At 42.9% G+C, this 17,903-nt stretch overlaps 1 protein-coding gene across 12 annotated transcripts in view; it reads right to left on the reverse strand.

Annotated features, from left to right (window-relative positions):
• Window positions 1–17,903, reverse strand: part of ADD1 (adducin 1) — an 86,730-nt gene that overhangs the window by 16,621 nt on the left and 52,206 nt on the right. For all 12 annotated transcript variants that reach the window (XM_025437452.3, XM_025437451.3, XM_025437450.3 and 9 more), the window contains exons 4-9: window positions 13,646–13,797; window positions 7,996–8,076; window positions 7,622–7,771; window positions 5,530–5,673; window positions 5,328–5,426; window positions 4,482–4,658 (exon numbers count right to left, since the gene is read on the reverse strand). In XM_025437452.3, coding sequence (XP_025293237.1) covers window positions 4,482–4,658; window positions 5,328–5,426; window positions 5,530–5,673; window positions 7,622–7,771; window positions 7,996–8,076; window positions 13,646–13,797 — 803 coding nt within the window. The remainder of the gene's footprint in view (window positions 1–4,481; window positions 4,659–5,327; window positions 5,427–5,529; window positions 5,674–7,621; window positions 7,772–7,995; window positions 8,077–13,645; window positions 13,798–17,903) is intronic.

The following is a 17,903-nucleotide window of genomic DNA, read 5'->3' on the forward strand; positions in this document are numbered from 1 at the left end:
TTTTTTTTTACCTTTTAAGACAAAGTTTAGATACTGTGACAATCTTTGGGGAAGACCAAACAAGTCTACCTCATGACAACTAGTTCTTGGCAAAACTACTTTACCTTTAAACATATCAATGTTTGAGTTCAACTTTCGATTCTGCCTCATAACCACTCACCAGGGCTTTAGGACATGGGGCCCACTAGTTAACACCTCTGTAACACACTGTAACAGCCCTCAGCCCTTGGGCTGGACTAACCTGTGTGCTAGCTCCCATAGACCATCTCTCTGAGGAAAGGATGACTTTTTTTTTTTTAAGATTTTATTTATCTATCCATGAGAGAGAGAGAGAGAGAGAGAGGCAGAGACACAGGCAGAGGGAGAAGCAGGCTCCATGCAGGGAGCCTGACGTAGGACTCGATCCCGGGACTCCAGGATCACGCACTAAACCGCTAAGCCACCCAGGGATCCCCTCTGACATCTTACACATCCCTCCCTTCCAGTACTTACTTAGCATCCAGTGGGTGTGGCATAAAGACTTTATGGTGGCCTCCATGGTCCCCACCTGCTGTTAAGGCCCTCTCCCCTCCTACACTGTGGGCAGGATGACTTTGCTTCTAACCAGAGAAATTTGGCAAAGGTGGCAAAGGATGTATTACTTAAGAGTGTAGCACTTTTTTTTTTTTTTTTTAAGATATATTTCAGAGAGAGAGTGTAAGAGCACACAAGTGTGAGAGGCAGAGAGAATCTCAAGCAGACTCTGCGATGGAGCGCAGATGGAGCTCCATCCCATGACCCTGAGATCATGACCCAAGCTGAAACCATGAGTCGGGCGTTTAACCAACTGTGCCATCAGGCACCCCAAGAGTGTAGCACCCATCTTGAGAGGCTCTCTCTGTCCATCACTGGTTCAAAGAACCAAGGTGCCAGGACTCTCACAGCTATTAAGGAAAGGAATCCCTCTCACAATCCTGGGGAGTCCGGGTTCTGCCCCCTCCAGCCTTCTGATGACAGTCCCGTCTGGGCCGACACCCCGACTACAGGATTCCTTTTGAGACCCTAAGCCAAGAAGGTGGCTCAGCTGGCTCCTGACCCACAGCTGCATGTCTGGACCAAGTCATTCACAGCAATGAATGAACAATGAATGACAGGAGAATTAGGGGCTAGTCATACAAGAGGGGCCATAGCCTGTGCCCTGCATTCTGCAGTGCTCTGGAATCATTCACATTTCTCCCAATTCAAAAATTTGCCCCCTCCCCTTTGAGTGCTCCTCTTCTTTGGGAAGCCATTTTCATTACCAATCACTTCTTTGCTACATTAAAAAAAAGGGTGCTAATAATCCCTAAATGTGATCATGGGTGGCTGTTTTCTCCACCACTGTCCTCAGGAAGATAGGTAAATGTCTACACTACAGTCTTCCCATTGAGAACATACTCTGTTGAGGAAAGAGAAGAACACTGTAGAAAGGCTATCTTCAGAAAAATACAGTTCTTGTTAATTCAAGTTTCCTCTTGCTTAGGGAGCCAAGACTCTTGAGTAGTCTCCATGACTTCAGGATAAACCACCAGAACCTCACAAAATTTTATCCTGAGAGGGTAGAGTTGTTATTATTATTGTTATTCTCCTTTAAATGCTGTGAAGCCGAAATTAGAGGTGATCCTTGGCCATCAGACTTGTTGTAGGGCTTGGCTTAAGAGTCGAACATACAGATTCATTCCTTCTTTGAAAAGCTGGAATTACATCTTGATATTGTAGGGAAGCAATTTAGCACTTCTAATTCTATGTTAAAATACTTCTTACATGGGCAGCCCAGGTGGCTCAGCGGTTTAGCGCCATCTTCAGCCCAGGGCGTGATCCTGGAGACTCAGAATTGATCGAGTCCCGCATTGGGCTCCCTTCATGGAGCCTGCTTCTCCCTCTGCCTGTGTCTCTGCCTCTTTCTCTCTGTGTGTGAAGATTTTTAAAATCTTTTTTTTTTTAATTTTTATTTATTTATGATAGTCACACACAGAGAGAGAGAGAGAATCTTCAACTATTATCTACCCTGCTCAACTATGTGCATAACATACATGGTTAATCAGAATGCTACGTTAAAACATGGACTATAGGGGTGCCTGGAGGGCTCAGCCGGTTAAGCTTCTGCCTTTGGCTCAGGTCACAATCTCAGGGTCCTAAGATGGAGGCCCATGTCAGGCCCCTGCTCAGTGGGGCTCACTACTCTCTGTCGAATAAATAAAATCTTTAAAAAACTGGACTATAATCCTAATTATTATTTTTTATACACTACATAGCCTTCTCATATCAAAAATGACAGCAATGACAGTGTGTAGTAGGGACGCTGAACACAACACCACTGTAATGAGCACTTCACTATTCATCTTTCATTCTTTCTCTCCCTCTAGGCAAATTAGAATTACTGCCTAATTCTGATTTCTCTCCACCTTCTAGAAAATGTGGGGGCTGGTGTTCTTGATTCTTAGTCCTCTCTCTTCCCTACCTAATGTTTAGGTCACAGAGCAGTGAACCATCAGAGTACCTGCCAGAAGGAGAAGCCGCTGCCCCGCGCTCCTTGCTTCACCAGGCCCCTTGAGGGAACCTGCCACCCAATGCTGATATCTGGGCCACTCCCCCCACCCAACTCCAGCTGCTTCTTCCACCTTCTTAGGGAGCTTCCTTCCTCCACCTGCTTCCCACAAGCAGTCCTGGCCTGTGCGCCCCATCTCTGCCTCTGAGGCCCTCACTATGCTCTGTTAGAACCCACATCCCAGATACTTGGCTGCATCTGGAATTGTGTATCCCTCTTCCTGATGAAGTCATGCATTCCTCGTGTCCTGTTAATGGCTTTAGGCTCAACAGTAGATGGTCAGTTAATGCAACCCATCTATTTTTTTTTTTTTAAGATTTATTTATTCCCAAGAGACATAAAGAGAGAGGCAGAGACAAAGGCGGAGGGAGAAGCAGTCTCCCCATGGGGAGTCTAATGTGGGACTCGATTCCAGAACCCCAGGATCACAACCTGAGCCAAAGGCAGATATTCAACCGCTGAGCCACCCAGGTGCCCCAATGCAACCCATCTTTACTGGTCTAATGAATTCAGAAGTTATGGAAGATTCTGCTTTCTCTGTTCACTCCTCCCTGACTAACCAAATCCAGCCCCTGAAGACACTTAGCACATCCTGAATCAGATCCTTGAATTCTTTTGGTTCCACAATCTTCTAGAAAGTTAAACTCCCTGCCTTCTGAAGCCACCCCTCCCATCTATGACCTGGTCTAATAGTCAGGACTTCCTCAGTTTAGGCTAGACTGTGTACCAGTGGTCCTGTGCTGCCATCTACAGTTCCCAGCACAGCCACAGACACACATGGGGACTTCAGCCCTTCCTTTTTTTTTTTTTTTTAATAGTTATTTATTCATGAGAGACACACAGAGAGAGAGGCAGAGACAGAGGCAGAGGGAGAAGCAGGCTCCATGGAGGGAGCCCAATGTGGCACTCCCTGGGCTGACGGTGGTGCTAAACCACTGAGCCACCCAGGGATCCCCGACTTCAGCCCTTCCTACAGCTTCTCAGTCCCACAATCCTGGGACAGGTCCTCCTGTCTCCATTGCCTAATGTCACATGGCAAGATGATGGACTCTCTGAACTCCATCAAAACAGTGTGACATTGCAGCAGGCAATAGGGCCCTTTATCGTTTGTCCTACAATACCTTGTTCTGAATATGCAAAGAACCTGCTCACACCAGAGACGTGGCCACCCTGGAAAGCAAATCCCCACCCCACCCCCATCCCCACTGTGGCATCTTCATTGCGCAGACATCTTCCTTCTGCCAACTCAGCCTACCACAATTTTACCTACTCTTTGAGGTCATTTCCAAGTGCCACCCACATAGTTTCCCCCGATCCCTGCCAAAGGAGGAGACTGCTCACTGAACCCTCTGGCACAGACTGCACCCTGCTGGGTACCACCCAAACATCCCAATTATGCTGTAACACCAGGCCCAGTTTCTGTGTTGTGCTGGGCTCCGGGTCACTGCACCATGGGAAAAGGGTCTCCCACACAGTAAATCAGCAGCAAATGTCTGTGGAACACAGTAGTCAGGCCACACGTGGCTAGAACTTGCTGTTAAAAAGCAAAACGTGGCTAGCTTCCCCACCCCCATCCCATGGCTTGTTTGTGGGAAGATGGGTACTGAGCTGACTGCTGCTCCAGGAGCCAGTTACCCAGTAGTCCACTTCAGAGCAGAGCAAGCTCTGTGCTCTTGCCCCCACCTCATCCAAAGGAGATTCCTTTTGAACCACACAGGAACACAAGAAACCCTCCTCTTTATATTTTACAGTGACTTAGCTTCGGAGTTCAATTACCCTGGTGCTTCTGTATGATTTTTGAGGGTGAAAGCATTCAGATACTGCATGAAGACAGCAATTTTACTTGCTATAAAAACACCAACACTGCTGCTTTCAGAACAAAAGCTTTACCATCATGTGGTAGCAACATTCTTACCAGATTATCGAGCATCCGCATGAGGGCTTCAAACTCCTGCTCGCCAATCTGCCACTTGGGAGGTGAGCCGGTGCCCTCCCCTGCCGGGGACCCCGGGGAACGGGATTTGGCTTTGTACTTGCCAGGATCCAGGAGAACTAAGTTGTCTGGCCCTCCTGCACTGGCCAGAGTTCGAACCTTTTCAAAACAAGCAAACAGTATAGTTTGAGTTCCTTACTGAGGGCAAGACAATCAGATCAGCTGACTACAAGAGATTACTCAAACAGAAACCAAATTTCTAAGAGTGTAAGAATGAAAAATGCAGGATGGACAGCAACAGGCTATCCATATACAAGGTCACTTTTGAAAGTTCTTTAGAAAACAAAAATACTACACGCTCATGCTTGGAAGGAGCCTGAGGACTTGCAGGACTGCTCAGATGTATGTCAAGTTACCATCAGGGAGTACACACTTGGGGTTGAGCAGAGCTGGCTCGGTGTCACCCACCACCACAGGACAGTGGGTAAGTCTCTCCTTCTCTGTACCTGCTTTTCCACGAACAGTGTCATGGGGGGGCACACGTAAATAAAGCACCTGATACCAGGGCTGGCACACACTAGTACTCCATAAATGGTGGTGACTCATGTATTTGAATAATACAAAACTAAAAACAAAAAGTCCAGTAATCATTTGATAACTTAAATCAGTGAAAGGGCATTTGCTCTGGTCAATATTCAAATCCACTAGGCTCATCTCGGACAAAGAGGTTAGCAAAGACTCATTCCTACAAAACAAGTATCAAAAATCAACAAGAACCCTGCAAACACTCAGAGAAGCCACAGGCTGCAGAGGGAGGCTGCCGCCTACCTGGATCTCACATGCGACCACCAGGTTATGGATGTAGTAGAAGGCCTCCTCAACGCTCTCTCCGACAGACACCAGCCCGTGATTCCGGAGAATAAGAACCTGCCAGGAAATACGAAAGCTCGAGGGAGCTACACAAGAAGACTGCTACTTTGACTTTTTTCTTTCCTCTACAAATTAAGCACCAGATTAGATGCCTACTGACCTTGCTTTTAGGCCCCAAATTTTTCTGAATTAATACTTTTTCCTCCTCATCAACCAGAATCCCATGATAATCATGGTAAGCCACTTCTCCAAGGGAAAGTGCCTCTGGGGAGATTGGCAAGAGGCCGCATTTCATCGCAGAGACCTAGAGAACAAGCAGTCACCATGAATGAAGGCAAAGTGACAGCCACACACTGATGATGTAGCAAATGCTTTCCTCAAAGAAATGAAAGGGAACATATTTCATTCCGTTCTCTTCTCAGAAATAAATAAAACTATAAACTTAGGATGAACCTTACTTGGGGGGCTAACTAACACTTAAAAGTCAAAGGCATTGCTTGCTACCCTGGGAGAGCCTCAGAAGAAACTCCACAGCTTTCTGGACTTCTCCCACACTGATCATGACCCTGTATGAGCTCAGGCTTCACGCCAAGACAAGCCAGGCCCTACAGTTCCCTTTGAGTGAGTCATGACCCTGCAAAGAGAGGTTTTAGAAATGCTGTAAGGTTCTGATGCACTTTTCCTCTAAGGATGCAGGTGAAATTGAAACCTGAAATGTAGATAAACGCCAATTTCTGAAGTTTACAATAATCATGCTTCCTCTACTGAAATAAAACAATCTAAGTGTTCATATAACCCTTAAGTTTCCTTAACTTTCCCAAACTGAACTTAAAACATGTTAATTTTGAAGGTTTTCTACCTAGACTAACAGGCTCCAAAGATTTCAACAGCACTCAAAGGGGACCAACTGCACACAAAGGTGCAACTAAAAGACTCAAAAAAGACGCCACATTTAATCCCTTTCATGGCATCAGCCCTCCTGGGAAAAGAACTTTCCAAGTGAAGTGATTTGGTATGTTTTAAAACAAATTACATGGTAAGCTGTTTGCAACCATATTCTCAAAGGTACCTCTACTGGTTCGTTAAAATGCATGGACTTTTTTTGTGGTTGAAAGAACATGCTTTTTTTTTTTTAGAAAAAAAATTCAGAAAATGATGGAGCTAATAAAATAAAACTCATGTGGACATTTAGAACCACATGTTCAAAATTAAAAAAAAAAAAGCCAGATAGATCTAACATTCATTAAAATAACCCAATATATATGACATTAAAACATCAAGATAGATTAAAATTCACCATTACTGAATCCACAAGGTCATGTGTGGTATAGTCGTCATGGTTCCCTGTCACATGACTGTACCAACAACCGGAATCGCGTTTTCATGCTGGGAGGTGTGGGCTGCTGGCACCAGAAGGGCCTGGGCTTTGTGACCAGGCTGAGGCAGGCTCTGGGCTCCAGGCTTGGAGGCCAGATCTCCTAACAGCTATGTATAAGGGTTGTGCCTTCTCCTTGCAACAGCCCCTTCCTTCCTATCTTGACCCAGCCTGGGCGTCTGCTGGCTCTATGCAGACATCTAAGGGCCTCTACGCCTCAATCTCTCCCTCCCATACCTGGCTCTTCCCCACAGTCCATCAGCAGGCTTAGGTTTCCTGCATCCCCCAGGCCTTCCCTGAGCCCACAGCACCCTCACCCCGCAGTCTGCCTGAGCCCCTCTCTTCCTCCTGTCCTACCCTCTTCCCAGACGAGGTGTCTGTGCAGTCTCTCTGCAGATCCCAGCAGTCTTCTATACCCTGAAGTCTGACCTCACCCTCAGCATGCTGATTTTCTATTAAGTCTAGTGGACACTTTCAGACTCACACAGGTTTTCCAAAAACTAGATAGCGTATGGACCCCTTAAAAGAAAAGAAAAAAATTTTTAAGATGTTATTTATTCATGAAAGACACAGAGAGGCAAAGACCTAGGTAGAGGGAGAAGCAGGCTTCCCGCAAGGAACCTGATGTGGGATTCGATCCCGGGACCCCAGGATCATGCCCTCATCTGAAGGCAGATGCTCAACCACTGAGCTACCCAGGCGTCCCCAAAAAAATTCTTTTAAGAAAGTCAAACTTAGTTAAAAAAAAAAATACTTTACTCCAACAAAATTGGCTTATTGACATATTGCCTCAAGAGAGCACAATTATAAGGAAATGTGAAGTGCCTTCCACTAAATAATTTTAAAATCGGAGTTGCTACCAGAGCAGCACACTCACCGCAGCTCCTGCTGGTATATGAATATGCACAACACACTTCACATCTGGTCGCGCAGCATAAATGGCAGAGTGTAACACGAAGCCAGCTTGATTTACTCCTAGGTTAGTACTTCCACGATCTACTACATCTCCTTGTAAATTGATTTTAACCTGAAAATACGCAAATAAAAAATTTAAATGTCGAGGATTTCAAATTACCTTTCTAAGAAATTATTTAAACCAAAGTTTTAAGTGTTTATAACAAATTCTAAAGCTTTTTTCTGAATTTATCACACAAAACATAAACTTATTTTTCTTTCTGGGATTGAAAGGTGTTTAATTATCGACTATGGCCTAAACACACATGATGCCCAAGAGGAAAAGGATATTCTTACCAAACTGGATGCAGTCACTTCACTATAGAGAAGTCCAAAGGGAACAATGAGGAAATGTTCCTGCTCGGAGCTCACTCTGGTCTGTAAGAAAAATTACTGACTCAGCTAAAAAAGCCAATTGAAATTATTTGCATCTCTTTCCATCCACAAACTCTACTGTGCACATTCAGTGAACTACAGAGGAAAGCACGTAAGTAACAGTGCCTGTCACAGAATCCAGAGGTACTGGAAACTTTCTACCATTGCAGGTAGTAACTTCTCAGGTACAGAAAGTGCACACTGGTCACATTCATGACAACGGACTTTATAAATAAAATACTTGGTGGCTACCAACACAGTATCACATGAAACCAAAACCTGCAGGATAGTGAACGATCACAACGACAAACAGGGAGTCCCTCCTTATTGCCTGGTTGATTTCAAAAAGTCTCTACCACACCACATCATTGTGCTCACAACCAGTTGGCTCCTTCCTCAATCACTTCCTGTCCACAATTCATTCAGTACAGACATGGCACATACTATGTACCTGCTAGATGCAGGTACTAAGTGCTAGATGCCAGTAACACAATAGAACAAAAGAGTCCTGCCCTCCAAAAATCAGTTTAGTTTTTTTATTTTATTTACTTGACAGAAAGAGAAAGAGCGAGAGAGCGAGGGAACACAAGCAAGGGGAGGGGCAGGGGGAGAGGGAGAAGCAGGCTCCCGGCTCAGCAGGGAGCCCGACTCAGGACTGGATCCCAGGACCTTGGTATCATAACCTGAGCTGAAGGCAGCTGCTCAACCAAGTTACCCAGGCACCCTGAAGTGTAGTTTTTATGATGATTTTGGGAGACATTATATTAGCAGGTGTTCACTGCTTGGGCAAAGAACCCCAATGGGGGTAGGGCAGGTAGAGTGAAGTGTTCGTGGAAAAGGACTTACAGTGTTTGGCCCAACTTCCCAACTGGTGTAGTGACTTCTGTAATGACCCAAACAGAAGCACATATGGGGTCTGCTGGGCAGGTGTGGTGATGGGACGCTCACCACGTCCTCTCTGCCTCCGCATTTCCTCATTCAGCAAAGAGTCACTGAACCACCAGCTCCAACACAGGGGCTGGGGTACAGACGGAAATAAAGCTAGAGACCTGGTCATCAAACATTCTCTCTCACACTGAGCAGAAATCTGTCTTCCTGAGTTTTTCATCATTCTTTCTAGTATGCAACACAGAACAAACTCAATCCACCACTTCTACAAATTAGTTCTCAGATACCTGAAATGATCCTACCTTCTCATGTCACCTTCGTCTAAACCCATGTGATTTGCTTGGCATAGTACGACGCAGATCCACAATCATGTAAGACCTTAGTGAAATCCTAGCTCTGCCAAGTAGGGGGCTATGCTGCTTTGGGGACCCTGGCTTCCTGGTCTCCTTCCCCCAGGGTAAGGAGGGGATGATAAGAGCTCACACTCACCATAAAGAGAAAATGGCATCTCCCCAGGAGGACTATTATTAGTGATAGTAGGAGCAGCAGCAGTAAATCACGAATGAGCCTGTTCTAAATTCACCTCCATGATATATTCACCTCCATGATATCCATTCACTTAACCCCATTCTCTGCTCTTAGTTTGTTTCAAAAATGCACATGTGGTTTCTACCCTTTCTGAAAATATTTTCCCATTAACAGTGAGTTAGTCAGGCTTATTTCTAAAGTTTGTTCTTGTATTTTAAAAAGCATGGGATCCCTGGGTGGCACAGCGGTTTGGCGCCTGCCTTTGGCCCAGAGCGTGATCCTGGAGACCCGGGATCGAATCCCACGTCGGGCTCCCAGTGCATGGAGCCTGCTTCTCCCTCTGCCTGTGTCTCTGCCTCTCTCTCTCTCTCTGTGACTATCATAAAAAAATAAAAAAATAAAAAAAAAACAAAAAAATAAAAAGCATGCATCTTTTTAACTATCTAAAACAAAACTAACAGGCACCTGGGAGGCTCAAACAGTGAAGCATCTGCCTTCAACTCAGGTCACAATCCCAGGGTCCCGGGATGCAGCCCCACATTGGGCTCCCTGCTCAGCATGGAGTCTGCTTCTCCCTCTCCCTTTGCCCCAGCTCACACTCGCTCTCTCTCAAATAAAATAAATAAATCTTAAAAAAAAAAAAAGAGCCTAGCAAATCTACATATTCTAATGGAAAAAGCTTAAAATCTATAATTTTCTGAGTCTGAAGCAAAAAAAAGGAAAAAGTGCTGAGGCACCTGCATAGCTCATTTGGTTAAGCATCTGACTCGTGATTTCTGCTCAGGTCATGATCTCAGGCCTGTGAGAACAGACCCACATCAGGCTCTGTGCAGAGTGTGCAGCCTGCTTAATTTTCTCTCTCTTCCTCTTCTGCCTTTCCCTGCCTCTCCCCTCCCTCCACATGCATACTCTCTCTCTAAAATAAATAAATATTTAAAAAATAAAGGTAAAGGTACTAAATATAGGTATGAAGTGAAACAAGAGCAAAGGATCTCTGCAAGTGAGTTTCCAACAGGCTGGTGCTACCCTCAATGCATGTCTTCCCACACACCAGACGCCCCTTGCCTGTCCACAAGGACTGAGCACTCATGTCGCAGATTTTAAGGTCATTCCCTGAAAACCAAACACGCCAAACACGGCATCTCTGGCAAATATCCATACCACGTCCCAGAAGCACAGTGCTTCACAAAGGTGGGCTCCACACCTCCTCCTCAGAGGTTTAGCACTCCCTGAGTCCACACAGGGACTGAACCTAGGCTCCACTACTGCCACGAGGCATTCAGAGATAGAAAGGTCTCAGCATCCACTAAGTGCCATCATGAGGAAAAGTCCAGCTCATGTGCTAACCGGGCCACCCTGGCTTCTGACACACCCCAAAGCTTCTCAAAACCAGACGCCATCATAAAGACAGAAATCCAATTCAGACAATCATCTCCAATCCTCTAACACCTACTAACACCCTTAACTTCCTTCAGCAGAAAATCCTCATGGCCCTCTTTCAAAGAAAGGGCACGATGAGCTATGAGCACATTTTAGTTGCATGGACAAACACTGTTAGTGTTTCTTTTCTGGTAAGAGTTTATATAGTAACACTTAGATTGTAAAACAAAAAATGAATGCCATAAATAGTTCAAAAAAAATTTCTCCCTCAAAGATTCTCCAGTTCACAAGATACAGGAAATACTTTTGTACTTAAATATCTTTTTTACTCAGTATTAAAGGTCACACAGATCATCTACAGAAGAAGGAACATCTGACTAATGTTTTAATTCTGCCAAATCTTAACTAACGGGGGCAATGTGTGGGAATAGCCATTTCAGCAATTTAAACTTATTTCAACAGCATCTTAAACTCCCCAAGAATGTGAAGCTGTTAGTAAAGCCAAGAATTACATTGCTGATTAGACATGTAACATTTTCATGGAACTAATTTTTAGCCAACCATGGGGCATTAAGTCTGAACATAGAGCACTCTGTCAAGTACAATCAGTAAGAGATGCCAGCAGTCTTCACGCAGGCACCAGATCAGAAATGGCACTCTGGTAGGCTAAGTGGACCCCTTAACCAAGTATCAAATGGCACCATGGAGTTCTCATTTGATATTCTTAGAGGCCAGATTTTGGTTTGTTGTGTGCCTATTATACACCCAGCACAGCTCCTAGTCTTGGGGACATGACAGAAACCAACAGAGTCAATACTCCTGTGAGTGGAGATGGATGGGAAATAAGCAGATGCAAAGTATGGATGACAGTGACTGCTTTGGAGGATATGAAGTAGGTCTGCTGGGGTGGAGGTAACTTCCAACAGACCTAACAGTGTAGATATGTCAGGGCCAGGTTTGCATGCCGAAAAGCAAACTTTAACAGCAACGTGGGTAAGAGAGAGGGGAGGGTAACGCAGCCTCTTTGCCAAAGACCCATATGACGCCCTGGAAGCACAGTGCACCAGCCACAGAGATAGGTTCTGAACCTCCTCCTCAGAGGCTTAGCATTCCCCACAGTCTACAATGCAGGCACCACTCTGAGTCAGCATGGGAAAATCACCTACATGTGTGCTGTCTATGGAGAAAAGGGTAAAACAATCTAAATGCCGTTAACACCAGCTGCCTCAAGGGAGGTAAGAGTGTTGGGCGGACGAACTTCTTTAGACATCCATGTGAGGTACACGTATTACTAGAAGTAGGCATTAGATTAATAATTTGAAATTTCCAATAACAGAAATCAAATGAAGAAACAGAGACTGGAACAAGTTTCAAAGTCAAAGAAAGAGATTATCTCTATAAAAGAGCAGAGAAGAAAACAGAAACCTGACAATGCATTAGGAATCTAAAAAGGCAGCAGGGGGTGAAACTCCAACTGGGAAACAAAGTTTGGCTATAGGCAGGAAGTAGGTAGTGAAGTGCTCCCATCTGCTCTGTGACACACTGTGCTCATTTGCTAAGAGTCAGGAGTTTTGAAGACAGTCGACAGAGCAGAGATATATCAGTGAGCTTCTAAGTGAGACATCCTACAGTGCCAGGTAGTGCTGCAGGTCCATTTGAAGCTCTGGCTGTAGTCTGTGGAGGAAGCCAACAAGTTCTGTGAAGGCTCTCTGCAGCAAGCTCCAGCGCTCAGGTGCCAGAAGGTATAGCACAGAACTGGCAGGGAGTGTTACTGACAGGATGTACTGAGCTGGACCAAACAGAGAGTGGATATGGGCCAGTGGCTTAGGATGAAGAAAGGAAGAGCCACAAAGGCAGGATTTGCCTCACAAATAGAATCCCAGAGTTAGAACAATGCTTGGTATAGAATCAGTATTTACAGCAGACACCCAGTAAATATTTACTCCAAGAAAAAAACAGAAGTCCTAATAATGTTAAAAATAGCTAGAACTGGAGTAAAGAAAAAAAACTATGAGAAATCGAAAGCTTGGGTCAGAATAGGAAAGAAAAAATCCTCATTCTTAGGTTTCCAGGAATAAAAAGGTTTTGGGTAACTGCTTATACACTAGTTCCCCCTTATCCCTGGGAGAGACATTCCAAGACCCCCCCAGTGGGTGCCTGAAGCCGCAGACAGTACCAAATCCTAAGTACATTGTTCTCTCCCATGGATATGAAACTGTGGTAAAGTTTAATTTATAAATTAGGCACAGGAGATTAATAACAATAACTAATAATAAACCAGAATAAGTCTAATAATACACTGCAATGAAAGCTGTGTGAATGTGGTCTCTCGCTCTCAAAATGTCTCTGTCCTATGCTCAAACTTCTTGTAATGATGTGAGGAGATGTAGGAGGGGAATGATGTGAGCATGTGATGCAGCATGAGGCTACTCCTGACCCTCTGACAATACACCAGGAGGAGGACCGCGTGCTTCTGGACTGGTGGACTGCATGTTCCACTGAAACCACAGAAAGTGATCCCCCAGGTAATAGAGGACCACTTTACTTTGGTAAACACCATTTATTAGGTTAGAATGGAGTTTTAGGTTAGAAAGGAGTTTACTGCCCTCATAATTTTTAATTCAAACTACATAATTCTCAGATTATATACTCTGCAGTCAGCAATCAAAAAGAAGGTGTTCTAAGATTTACTTCAGCTTCTTTTCATCGGGAAGAGATGGTGCCAGACTCGTAATATTCCATTTACCACTCAATTACTACTCCATTTAATACTTACTGTGATATGATTGTAGATAAGCTGAGACCATCCAAAGAGATCTGCCAGTCGGTAAAATGCTGCCAGCTTACATCTCAATAATTTTTCGCCTTTGTCATAAGCGATGGAGTCAGATCCTCTTAGGTCATTCACAGGAGTCACCATACCAAGACCTGAAATAGAAGAGAAACAAACTCAAACACTTACTATTTCCATAAATAAATAAAAAATAAAAAATAAAAATAAATAAAAAAAATAAAAACACTGTTTCTTATCAAATATAAGACAAATAGGGCAGTCCTGGTGGTCCAGCGGTTTAGCGCCGCATTCAGCCCAGGGCGTGATCCTGGAGACCCGGGATCGAGTCCTACATCAGGCTCCCCACATGGAGCCTGCTTCTCCCTCTGCCTATGTCTCTGCCTCTCTCTCTCTCTCTCTCTCTCTCTCTCTCTCTGTATGTGTCTCTCATGAATAAATAAAATCTTTTAAAAAAATAATAAAGTCATATGCAATTAAAAAAAACAAACATAAGACAAATAATCCTGAGCTATTAATCTTCCACTTCCACAGCCACACAGGCTGTGCAGTAAGTCTTGAAAGCTTCAGAGACTATTTCATAAAGATCATGTTCCCCAACTTTAACACAATTAAGTTAGAAATGAAAAAAAAAAACAGTAGCAAAATTTGTGGGATGCAGTAAAACAATGCACAGAAAGAAATTTACAGTAGTAAACTAGATATCAGAAGAGTTTTTAGAAAAATGATCTAGGTTCCACCTTATGAAACTGAAAAAAGAAAAGAAAGAAAACTGAATCCAAAAAGAATAAGAAAAAAAAGAAGTATCAATCAAACGAAAGTAACAGAAGTGGGGTGCCTGGGTGGTTCTATCAAGCATCAGACTCTTGGTTTAGGCTCAGGTCATCATCTCAAGGTCATATGATACAGCCCCCATGTTCAGGCTCCATGCTCAGTCTGCTGGATGATTCTTTTTCCCTCTCCCTCTGCCTGCCCCCCTCCCACTTGCTCACATTCTCTCTCTCAAAAATAAATAAATCTATAAAAAAAAAAGAAAGAAAAATAGAGGAAAATGCATTTAAAGATTAAAAACAAAATAATGAAATAAAAGGAAATGAAACACAAAATACACCTCTAGGCAGACTCCAACAAAACACAGCAGAGGTAGAAGTTACCAGTATGAAGCAATGGAGAGGGGACATCACTACAGACCTACAGACATTAAAAGGATAATAAGAACAACTATATCAGCAAATATTCTAACTTACACAAAATAGACAAAATCCTAGAAAGACACAAAAAGCTCACTCCAGAAGAAACAGACATACTGAATAGTCCTGTTTCCATTAAGCTGAATTTACAGTTAAAAACATTTCCATAAAGAAAACTCCTGGCCAAGGGGTGGCTCAGTGGGTTAAGCATCTCAGTCTTGATTTTGGCTCAGGCTATGATCTCGGGGTTGTGGGATTGAGCCCCACATGGGGCTCTGTGCTTAGGGCAGAGTCCACTTAGTATTCTTTCCCCCTCCTTTCCCCTCCACTTTCCCCCCATAGGACCTCCCTCTCTAAAATAAATAAATAAAATCTTTAAAAAAAAACACAAAAAACAAAACTCCAGGCCCAGATGACATCACTGTAAATTCTACCACACATATAAGAAATACCAATTCTATACAAACTCTTCCCAAAAATTCTTTTTTTTTTTTAAGATTTTATTTATTTATTCATGAAAGACACAGAGAAGGAGAGAGGCAAAGACACAGGCAGAGGGAGAAGCAGGCTCCATGGAGGGAGCCCGACGTGGGACTCGATCCTGAGACTCCAGGATCATGCCCTGAGCCAAAGGCAGGTGCTAAACCACTGAGCCACCCAGGGATTCCCTCTTCCCAAAAATTCTACACAGACTCTTCCAGAAACATCTTCCAATTCACTCTATCAGACCCAGGGTTACCTTGATATCAAAACTATACAAAGACATTATGTTACATGAATCACAAGAGAAACACAGACCAATCTCTCTCGTGAATACAGGCTAAAAATTACTTAACAAAATTTAAGCAAATAATCTAGTAATAAATAGAATAACACATCATGATGGGGGGGAATTATCTCAGGTATATAAAATTGGTTCACCATTCAAAAAGCAGTAAATATAATTCACTATATTTAACTAAAGAAAAAAAACCATGGGATCATTTTAATAGATACAGAAAGAACATTTTACAAAATTCAATATCCATTTAGGATAAAACCTCTCCACAAATTAGGAGCAAAAAATAATGTCCTCAACTTGATAAGGGACATCCACAAAAAACCTACCACTAACATTAAATATGATGAAAGACTGAATGTTTTCTCCACAAAATCAGGAACTATACAGGGATGTATTCTCTGGCATTCTTACTGATTACTGTACTGGGGATTCTCACCCATGCAAGAAGGCAAGAAAAAGGAAAAAAACAAAAACATACGTACAGAAAAGAAAGAAAAATAAAGGTATTTGCATGATTCCCCATTACATGTTGCTAGATTTTAATGTTTTTTTTTTTTAAGATTTTATGTATTTATTCATAAGAGACACACAGAGAGAGGCAGAGACACCAGCAGAGGGAGAAACAGGCACCTTGCAGGGAGCCTGATGTGAGACTCAATCCCGGACCCAGGATCATGCCCTAAGCCAAAGGCAGACGCTCAACCACCAAGCTACCCAGGCATCCTGAATCTTTTCTTGTTAATTATAAACACCTTAAGCATATAGAAAAATACAGAGAATAATGTAAAAAATCACCTATTATCTTAACATAGGTCAATCATCTACTACAGATTAAAGATCTGTAGTAGATCTTTAATTCTTAAAAAATGTTTTTTAGAAGATTTTCAGAAGATGGTGGCAGTAACAGTATAGTTTTTAAATCTTATTAAATCTCTATCCCAACCCTGCACAAAAGAATTACCTAGACCAACTAAGATATCAAACCCAAAAATCACGGATGATTTCTACAACACTAGGTAATAAGGTAGACACACAAAACCGAAACTATCATCGGGTAGGGTTGACACAGAGTGCACGATATCAGCATCTCTTTAGGAACCATGGACCATTTGCCAAACTCCCAAAAGAACCATCAGAAACTCACTACAAAGCTCAGAAGGCTAATTTGGGAACAATAGCTGAAACCAAGTGTTCTGCACACTTAAAGCCTTAAAAATTCTCCAAATTAACCATTTAAAGTGGACTTTCAGGACAAAGTCTCACACTAAGAAATTTGTGGTAATTAGAACCCAAACTGACTTGCACAGAACTATAAGGAAAACAGAAGAGTCCAGATAAAAGCAAGGAAAGGGAATGAACCTGACTGGTTCAATAAACTGCCATATTTTTTAGCATTTCACAAAACAACAGAAGAGGGAGCTCTAGAGACGTAACATTAGGAGAGTTTTCCTAAACCAGAATCCTCCAAGAAAATTAACCTCATGTAAAAACTAACAGGAAAGGGAGTGCCTGGGTGGCTTAGTGGTTAAGCATCTGACTTCAGCTGAGGTCATGATTTCAGGGTCCTGAAACTGGGTCGCCAACTGGGCTCCATGCTAAATGGGCAGTCTGCTTGTCCTTCTCCCTCTCCCTCTGCCCCTCCCTTCCCCTAGTCATGCTCTCTCTAAAATAAGTAAATAAGGGACGCCTGGGTGGCTCAATGGTTGATCTGCCTTTGACTTAGGGTATGATCCCGGGGTCGCTGGATCAAGTCCCACATCGGGCTCCCCACAGGGAGCCTGCTTCTGCCTCTATCTCTGGCTTTCTCTGTCTCTCATGAATAAATAAAATTAAAAAAAAAAAAAAAGATACCTATGCATCTTAAAAAATAAATAAAAATCTTTTAAAAAATTTAATAGAAAAATATCATGATCAAATACCATACAAAAATTATATTAAGGAGAGCAGAATCACATCCATACAGATAAGGAAAACACAAGAAAGACATGTCCATAAAACAGATGAAAACTATAAAACCTATTATTTCATAACATGGTAAATAAAGATATTAAGAAATTCATAAAATATATGGTAGCATTTAATATAATTAGAAAAACTCAGAAATGAGGGCTAGGACATAAAAGGAATTAGATGTAAATGAAAAAATAATTTTAAAAATAAATACTAAACTCAAAGTAGGGGAAAAGAACATGAAAAGCAAAATTTTCGTAAATCCTAAAGAAATGAAGCAATAAACAGGACTTGAGAACAAGTGACAGTTAAAGAAGACAAA

This window comes from Canis lupus, chromosome 3 (assembly GCF_003254725.2).
Source record: "Canis lupus dingo isolate Sandy chromosome 3, ASM325472v2, whole genome shotgun sequence".
Taxonomy (NCBI): Eukaryota; Metazoa; Chordata; class Mammalia; order Carnivora; family Canidae; genus Canis; species Canis lupus.